The 10,097-nt window shown below is 36.8% G+C and overlaps 1 protein-coding gene across 1 annotated transcript in view; it reads right to left on the reverse strand.

Moving 5' to 3' along the window:
* LOC121321212 (limbic system associated membrane protein) overlaps nt 1–9,895 on the reverse strand; it is a 557,490-nt gene extending 547,595 nt beyond the window's left edge. Inside the window, exon 1 of the mRNA XM_041260112.1 lies at nt 9,658–9,895. Coding sequence (XP_041116046.1) covers nt 9,658–9,721 — 64 coding nt within the window. The 5' untranslated portion in view covers nt 9,722–9,895. The remainder of the gene's footprint in view (nt 1–9,657) is intronic.
* Between the last annotated feature and the right edge of the window lie 202 nt (nt 9,896–10,097).

The following is a 10,097-nucleotide window of genomic DNA, read 5'->3' on the forward strand; positions in this document are numbered from 1 at the left end:
TCTGCTTTTTATATGTCAATAATAGATTCAACAAAGAGTTTATGCTGAGAGCTGCTCCTCATCCACTTCTCTGCTTTTTGTATTCTTCTCAAACACAAACACTTAATGTTGCATTAATGGTAGCAAAGTTTGCAGGCATAATCAACAAGCACTTACAAAACACTGATTGCAAAATGTGTAACTTCAGGTATATGTAACCATCATCCGGTATTACTTTCTTGTTTTGGATTTAGAATGAAAAAAATATTCAGACTTGAAATATGATTCTCATTTAGCATAATCAATGTCAATACAAATACAGGGATACCATAATATAGCAGTGTTCTGCTCTGAAGGAACCCAATTAGAAATTAGTGACTTGGATCAATTGTGATTCCATTTGTGATTCCAAATGACCGTCAATGACAATTCAAAAATAATTCACTCAGTCATTTCAATTTGAATTCATGTTTCTGTACAACATTTTTCTTTTTCTGATATACCGTATTAGTGTTTGCATGGCTTGTCTGGCAGTTTTACAGAAATCCACGTAACTTTGAATCATGGAGTCATAATATAAAATCAAAAGATATACAATAAGTATTACAGCTTTCACATCCCTAATAATGTAAACTTTAGTTTACCTTTTCAAGTTCGATAGCTGAAATGCAAAGACACCAAAGTGGCTAATTAATAAAGGCTCACAATTAAGGGCAGGTGGTTCTGCAAAATTAGCCAGGAATCCAGTCATTTTTGGGGGGCCAACAAAGCTGATCTAAAAGAAAGATAAGTAAAAATGTATTGAAGCTAATTACAGATCCTTAAACAATGGGCATCAATATAATAGTGTGCTAGAATATATTCAACCTCAAGGAGTTCATTTTAAACATTGGATCGAAGCCTCCAGTTAGTTAGAGCATGAAAGTTTACCAAGCGTAAGAAAGGTAAGAGGAGCTGCTCCATGAGTCTGCACTACCCACTCGAGTGAAATTAGCTCGCAAACATGGTAGAGAAACCGACACAGGTGATCCAACACTGACAGGTAGGCTGAAGCATCTATAGCTTTAGGCACAATGAAGTGCATTTGGTACTGTAGTTCATTTGTGGGTTTGTGATGTAAAATTATGTTTTAAAGGGTCTATTCTTGTAATCCACCTGGGTTATAAACTGGGTTTTGGTCAAAACACATTTTGCAATACACCTGTACACACTTGCTGTAACCCCCATCCAATGTAATAGAAGGTTATAACGTAGTATTGAAGCAGGTGAATTATTGGAAGGTCACAGTGTCACATTTCTTTTGAATCAGGTATAAAAGACACACTACCCGGCAACCAATCTGATTTAAAAAATCTCATCATCTGAACAACAGAAATCCACTCAAGAGTGATTTATAAATATCAAAAAACTGAATTTTAGGCAACACTGTATATAATTGTATGTTTTTGCATTTGTGGTTATGGCAAGGCTGGCGCTTTGACAAGAAGGAATCCAGAAGAGTCATCCATAACTTATTTAACACTTCATTAAAAACTGTAACAATAATTGTTAAGAAACTAAAGGCTGAATCGATCAGTTTATACCCTACCGGGATTACTTTGGAATACACCAACGACCTATGCGTGGTTATCCCAGGATTAAGTGGTTAATTGGAGAGTTGCCCCCTGCTGTGAAATCCAGCTGTGTCCAAATACATTTGTATTGAACCAGATGAGTATGAATGTGCTGAAAGGACTCCTCATGGTCATACATTTTCATACATTCTGATGTTCTCATCGCAGACAGCTATAGGATCAAACGTTTCACCTACGATTTTGTCAGCATAACGAATCTGGTATATTACAAAGATGTTGTTTTTTTGGATTCAGGTTGATTCAGGTTATATATTTTGTTTGTTCTTGTTATCCTCTATCTTGCTTCATGTCAGGTGGTTCGTTGCGAATTGCATTTCTTTATCAAAATAAAACTAAAGTTAACATGCATTTGCCTTAATTTCCCTGAAGTCATAGATAAAATGCAGGTACATGAAATGGTAGATTTTTCACCTGAAAAAAGAAACATTAAAAACAGAAGAGAAACAGAAGAAAGAGATGTTCAGCCCTGGGCCACTTAGAAGACACATCCCTTTAATACCCTCTGAGCACTTGTCTATGGGCACTCATAAAAGAGATGCCAGTAGCTACTCCTAAAAGATTCCAGAATGAACTCTGCTGATTGTCTTTAATGCATACCGAATACAGTGGGGATCTACAAGCATGTAATGCAGTTAAAATATCAAAGACCATTATACTGTGTCATAATGTTTTTTTTTTTGTGAATTCATTTTCCTTGCTAAGAACCAGATAGATAGATTCTCTTGAACATTTTATAGTCTCTTGCATTACAAAAATCACTGCAATAGATTACTGTTAGTATATTCAGTTCAAAAGGCAATGTACTACAGTTCCCTTTTAAAGCCACCAAAGTAATGGTATCCACCAACACATTTAAAAAATATATTAAAACTATATCAAATGGGTAATAAGAATATATATTTTAGCTCAAACAGCGAGCTGCCCAACGTTTCGATATGTTGTACATATCTTTCTCAAGGGAGCCTGTGTTTGAATCAAAACATTGGAGGTATTTATAGGTGTTTGATGGCATGACAACTACTTGTTATTGTTTATGTTCAAATCCATGATTTATTCTTACATGATGTAATGGTGTTCTATATGTGACATCACTTTTACTTATATCTTTAAATCTATATTCATTCTAATTAATGTTATTTTACATAAATTCATATCTATGTTGTCATGCAATGCTGGCCCTGAGGATCACCTCCATTTTTCAAATTTTTATTGAAATTTACGCAGTTTAATGTCTCAATGTACTCTTGGAGATAAAAAAGAAATCATGGAATCGTTTTGTTTAACTAAATTTTATCTAAATTTTTGACTCATCAAAGTAGCCACCTTTTGCACATATAACAGCCAAACACATGTGTGGCATTCTTTCTACAATGTAAATCAAATATTGTTCGGTAAGTTCTTCCCAACACTGTTGCAGAAGTTCCCACAAATGTGTTGCACTTGTAGGTTGCTTTGCTTTCACCCTTCTGTCCAGTTCATCCCAAACCAGCTCGATGGGGTTTAAGTCTGGAGACTGTGCTGGCCATTCCATGATTTGAAGCCTACCGTCTTGTTCTTTTCTTCTAAGGTAGTTCTGACATAGCCTGGAGGTATGTTTTGGGTCATTATCTTGCTGTAGGATGAACCCCTGACCAACTAGGTGTATACCAGAGGGTATTGCATGGCGCTGCAAAATGCTGTGGTAGCCGTTTTGGTTCAGGGTACAACTCACTCTGTGCAAAAGAGCCCCAGACCATCACGATTCCTCCTCCATGTTTGACAGTTGGTGTCACACACCAAGGAACCATCCTCTCGCCTCCTCGACGAGATGAACCAAAGATTTCAAATTTTGATTCATCAGTCCATAAGACCTTCTTCCAGTCTTCAGTAGTCCACTGGCGGTGCTTCATGGCCCAGGCAAGCCTCTTTTTCTTATTTTGCCATCTTAGCAATGGATTTCTTACTTCCACTCAACCTGTCAAACCTGCAGCTCGAAGTCTTCTCTACACAGTTGAAACTGAGACTTGCTTACTTCGACCAGTGTTAAGCTGTGCTTGAAGCTGTTGTCCTGTGAGCCGCCTATCACGCAAGCTGTTGACTCTCAGCAACTTGTCTTCTGCTTCTGTTGTGGCTTTGGGTCTGCCAGACCTCTTCCTGTCAGAGTTTCCTCCAGTTTCCAAGTGCCTTTTGATGGCGTAGGAAACTGTACTGACTGACACCTTGGCTTTCTTTGCAATTTCTCTAAAGGAAAGACCTACACTTTTAAGGGTTACAATGGTATGTCTGTCTTCTTTTGTTAATTGCCTTTTTCTCGCCATTATGATAGCAATATACTACTTCCTGCAGAACAATACTGTCCAAATAATGCTTAAGAGGGTGTAGTAACACAGTCTGTTCCAACACTGATTTTATACAGACAGAGGGTTTGTAAGTAATCAACAAAAGTTGGGACACCTGTAGGAATACTTATCATCAACTTTCAAGGCTTAATTTACTTCCATTGCTGCAGAACAGCTATAAGTTGTTAACCCAATACTTGTTCCCTGAAAAAGGCCTTTTTGTATAACTCTGAAATGTACATTATTTTTCAGTTTTTGGTACCTAAACTTTTTTTTTTAACCTATGGCAATTTACCGCTTACCTTTGTACCATTTCAGGTTATTCACTGGATTTGAACTGCTTAAATTTCAATAAAAACTGGAAAAAAGGGGGTGTTCTAAAACTTTTGACCAGTAGTGTATATATATATAGAATCGATCTGTAAATTGTAGGACTGTATTATCAAATCTGTATAAAAAGCCCTTATTTAACTAAAATGCAAATGCAGACAAAAAAGGCATACATACAATACAGAAATCGAACAATCTCACTGGTGCGGTATCAGAGAACGGTGCACGAAAAATAAATCTTGAAAAATGGCAGATGGTACTAAGACCTTGGCAAAAGGGCAAATGGAAGGTAAACACAATATTTCACAATTTCTCAGAATGAAAACAAAAAGACTGCAGCTTGCAACACTTGCTCATCGGTGCTTTCCTTTCAAGGCAGAACTACAAGTTTATCCTAGCATCTTAGTCGCAACCTGGTTATCTTTCAAACGGTATCAGAGCATTAACAGCTATATCTTACTTTTTCTTCAGCTAACTTATATAAAAAAGCTCTCACTAATACCCTAGTTAGTATGAAACTTGAAAGCTTACGCTATACCAAAAAGGGATCTATTAAATACTGTATTAGAGGCTAAGTGCAGGATCATATATATATATATATTTTATCAAATTTATATATATATATATATATATATATATGTATTTTTTATCTACTTCTTTTAAAAATGGCAAGGAAATGCAAATGGGCAAGAGGAATACAAATATGTCATACAAACTAATATACTAATAAATACATTCTATTATAAATTAGACAATGGTAAACAATTCCCACCATCGTGATTGTACCCTCAATCTTGAATGTACAGAGAAGTGCAAGATCATTGTGGGGGGACTGAAGTTTGATACAGGTATTCATGAAAGGGTACTAGACTGCTGCTTTCCTTAAACTGTTGATACGTGTCGTGCAATCAGAATCTATTTTTCAATAACTTAGGAATAGAGCATTGTGAAAAGGACCCTGTGTGTCACTGCACGACCAACACCAAACCCTGTAAAAAGTCCTATAAATCTCAAGTGAGTTAGTGTATCACAGTTACACATCATACAGTCACACGTTCTGCATTGATACAAGTCAAACAGCTATCACTATACTATTTTAAGCTAATGGACACAGTTCATTAGTAATGTGAAACTAGCATTTTTACTCTTTTTTTTATGAATAATTTATCTTCCGAAAAATTATGTTTTTTAACAAAGTCACTAAAGTGTGCTTTAGCAAAGACTCTAAAGTAGATGGATTATTTATGTAATGAATATATTTGAAAGCATTTCAATTGAGCAATTTCTTTTCAAACACACTTCTCAGAATGCATTACATTTGACACAAGGCAATGAGTAGCATGGAATTCATTTGATATTTTAATGTAGTGGTCCTTTTAAATTAATTATTTTTCCAAAAAGATAAGCCTCTATATTTATAGAGTTTGTAAGCAATACATAGCAACTAGTTTCCTTTTCTGTATATTTTCAGTGCTTGTGGTCCATAGAGCATTGTTTCAATTGGTATGCTCACTGGTACAATAGTGTCATGACCCTCATGAGTCTCATGATTGACTGAAGCCAGCGGTAGCAAGTTGGGATATAAACTCACCGATAAGGTGCAATGATGCCACCTAATGAGTGGTGGTCTCCAAGGAAGAATGGAGGAGCTCCCCCGTAGAACATCATAAGGCATTTTTTCCATCCAACTTTTAAGCTTGGTAAAACTTATGCGAATAAGAAAATATATGCGACAAACACTATGGAAAATGGTTTAAGTTGACTTTTAAGAAGATTTTACTTGCATGACAAGCATGCTCGCTAGAGGTGGTTTTATTCGACACTTGCATGGAAAACCATGTGGTCCTAGCGCCCTATCTTCAGTGACGTTTAATGCGCATGCTCTGATGATAAAACCAAGTCGACAGACGTGGAGCAAAGAACATGTCTAATAAAAGAGCAGAAATAGAATAAGAAACCCTTAAACTAGTAGGAATATCTATAAGACTGCAGGTTCAGTTTTGCCATACAGGATGTATATTTTATTGTTTCAACTGCACATGTGGTAACAGGGTCAAAGTTCACTGATTGATTTATTTTTTTTAAAGAACTTAACTCGGTAGAACGTATACTCGCTAGACTAGCGAGTGAGTAAAAAAATGTATGGAAAATCATCTAGCGAGTGTATTTCTTGTGAATAACCTGAAAACGTGGTGACACATGCTAATTAGGCTATGACATCATGAAACGTCACAGAGAATTCCCTTTGACTCGCTAGAATTTGCAGTCGATGTTAAACCTTGCTTTCGCCCTTTTGTCGCTATTATTTTTGTACAAATTTTGGCAAGTAACTTATAAACTCGCTTGATAAATGGATGGAAGCCGCACTATAGAGTGGAATTCTGGGTGCTGACCAAGGTGCTGAAATTTATATTAAATAGCGCCAATGCTTTCTACGGAAAGCTTTCAATCTGTGGCACTTCCATCCAAGCATTTAATGCTTTTACAATATTATACAGAGTAATTATCAAAAGGATCAGGTTTCCAAATGGGTTTACATGTGATTCAGATCACGTATTCTCTGTTACTACTCTCAAATAATTTGTTGTCAAGACACATTCAGATTAATTTGTATTTGTCTGCATGAAAATAGTCAGTAGAAATAATCTGTGGAAACAACGTATGAATCTCATCTTCAGGCTTTTCATAAAGTTGTTTATTTTGTCCCCTTTGAAATTCTTCCAGGTAATGTCATTTAAATTTACTGGGATTCCTTGTTATCAAGTTGTCTCACTTGTGCATCAATTGATTTACCGCAGTGCTCTTATAAATTAGTGTACTGCACATGCACAACTTACTGTCAACATGGACCTAATGTGAATTCACTAGGGAATTATGAAATTGTGAAATAACATAACATATGGATTTTCAAAGAGATTTGTCTAGAAAAGTCAGATGAGTCTACTGGACCTGCCATCTTGCCCACCATGGCTGAAAATGACTTGCAAGAAGTAAGTGCAGCTTTTAGATATTGCGGAAAACATCACTTGGATGTAATAGCAAATGCAGACAAGCTCAGGTGTTTACAGTCTGTTGTTTTTGTCTAACCCTCTTTACAGGGCCAATACTGGTCCCTCAGCTCCAATGCTCATTACTGGAACGCTTTGGATTTCAGAAACGGCACAGCCACCTCAGGCATCGTTCATGTACTTCAAGCGCAAAGTTGGCAACCATGAATAATTACGATCATTACTGTTATCCTTTTTATTATGTGAACAAGTACATGGATAAACCCAGGGGTAGTTTTTTACAGTCATGACCTCAGGAACAGTGATAAATTGTATTATTATACAGTTGGTTAACAATATTTGAGGTTTAGAGAAAACACATATCCGCAGAGAAATTAACCACATACCACTTTTATAAAATCCTATCAAATGTGACTCACTTCACAAATGGGAATTATGTCAATTTTCCTTCACCATTATTTACATGAGATAAACTGAAGGGTTATGAATGTGCAGCTGTTGACATCACCTAGTTAACCCTTACAGATACATAAAAAAAGACAACTGGGGTATATAATGCCATGTGGGAACCCTGAATAAATCCTAGATGTACTGTTATCATACAGTGCCACAACACTGCCAACACAACTTATTTGGAACAAATATTGCCAGTGGCAGGACATGCATTATCACACTGGTAATGACTGGTACTGGTATTGGATTCCCAGTTTCTATACAAAATACAGTACCTCCATTGCATTGCCATTATTGTAGTCACACACTGTTGATCTGCCTTCAAAGATCACATGGGATGGAAATACAAAAAAACAGTGATCCATTGCTTATGCATTGGATGCACTAAATAAGTTTTGTCAGAAAGAACTACATTATGTAGTCCACCTGCATGCACTGACTCTATTTTACCCTCAAGTAGTGCTTGGTACTGTTTATCTTTTTATTTTCCAGTTTAGAAATAACCCAGTGTTCCAGCTTTAAACTGTGCAGTGATACAAGAGATTATTATTCTCCTTAGACATTAGGCAGATACGACACAAAGCTTTGAGCATCTCATGATGTGCAGAACAGAAAGAGTTTTTGGGAACTCAGGTGACACTGTGAACCTAGTTTGGACAAAAGGGCAGTGATTATATACAATCTATGAGTCAACTACACAGACCAATGGAAGAGTAGCCCCTTAGAATTCCTGTAACCTGGTTAATCATGACAGAAACACTAGCATTTTAAAAGGAGACAAGGGGGGAAATCCCTAACATGCACTTTAGTCTAATAAATACCCAAGCTGGGGTCAATTAAGGCATTATAATTCACCATATTATTAATACCAGTTCTGTGATCACTCTGTGAAATGAATGCAAGCCTTGGTAGCTTTTTCCTTGAGCAGTTTGTGCTGAAATTAACTCCTCACCACCAGTGGCCTGCAGTAGACCAATTGAAACAGAATAGCTCTCAGGCTGTCCCTTAGCACAATTGGGTGAAATTAAAAATGGGGGGAGCAGCTAGGTCACTCAGGTTAGCCAATAATAAGGCAAGACAGTAAGATCAATATGTTTGAACTGTGAAATGTCTGCGGGAACCCACCAGTCACAGGGAAAATGGGAAAGTCTTGCCATATTGTAATAACTGTGCTGCCTATTCCTTGATTGATCATACATGACTGTCCAATTTTTTTTTTCTTTTACATAAATTCATTAACTATACCTCACTAAGGATATACTGTTATTTACTTCGTATCTGTCACTTGCCTACACCAGACTGTCTTTTTAAATAGCTGTAATAAGGAAAATCATAGTTAATCAACTGTGACAGTGTTTTTCAATGCAAACCTTTTGAAATAAAATAGTAAACTGGACGAAAGATAATGTTTTTGTTAAGCCATTTTAACGATGATCTGATCAGTATTAGTACCGTTTCTATTGTATCGATCTCAAATGCAGGGCGTGTGCATTAGAAAAATGTCAATAACAAAGTACATAAAGATATGACTTTATATTGCTATTATTTAATACTGTATATGCGCATACCGTAGTGCAGTGGCTGAGGATCATGTACAGTATAGAAAGTTATCCCACTTGCACAGTTGTGCTTACTTGAAGCTTACACAAACTGTTCAGTGGCGCCAGGTATTTGCAATTATTGTATGTTGTACAAACAACTACTGTATCCTGCATCATTTTCTCAATTGTCTTGTATTAAGGCTTTGTATTAATCTATTGGATTATTGTGTCGTTTGATTCGACTCACCCTGCAGCTAGTAAAGAAGCCCACACTTCAATACTGCTTTCTCATTTTCGCACCCCCTACAAAACAACTGCACGTCTGAGTGGTTTCTCTGTGAAACACATGCTAGAATTACAACGTTTGCAAATCTTCTAAATTGAGGAGTCCTACCTTGAAATCCAAACAGGAAAAGAAATCCCACGACCCAGATGCTGTGTATCCAGTAGCAATGCATGTCGTCTTCTTATTTTCTCTCTTCTTTTCCTCACCAAAACACACAATCCAGTTTGTGAGGTCTCTTGCAGTTGTTTCCCCAAACTGGAACGGCTAGCTTCTTTTATTCGACAGACTGGCTGTTCAGCGCTCGACCAGCTCCGACTGTCTCCCAGTACTGCAGCACAGCAAAGGACAGGCAATGGACTCAGAAAGTAATTTCAATCACTGCCGCTTGATTGCTTGCTTGCTTGCTTGATTTTCCCAAACACTAGCTGTTCACCACCGCCACCTTGCGACTAACAAGCAAGGTGCTACGTAATGCTCCAGAACAGTACAACACAACTGTATTTTGAGTAAAATACTTATAAATGTAGTAATGAAAGCTATTATTATTA

Source organism: Polyodon spathula, chromosome 9 (genome assembly GCF_017654505.1).
Source record: "Polyodon spathula isolate WHYD16114869_AA chromosome 9, ASM1765450v1, whole genome shotgun sequence".
NCBI lineage: Eukaryota > Metazoa > Chordata > Actinopteri > Acipenseriformes > Polyodontidae > Polyodon > Polyodon spathula.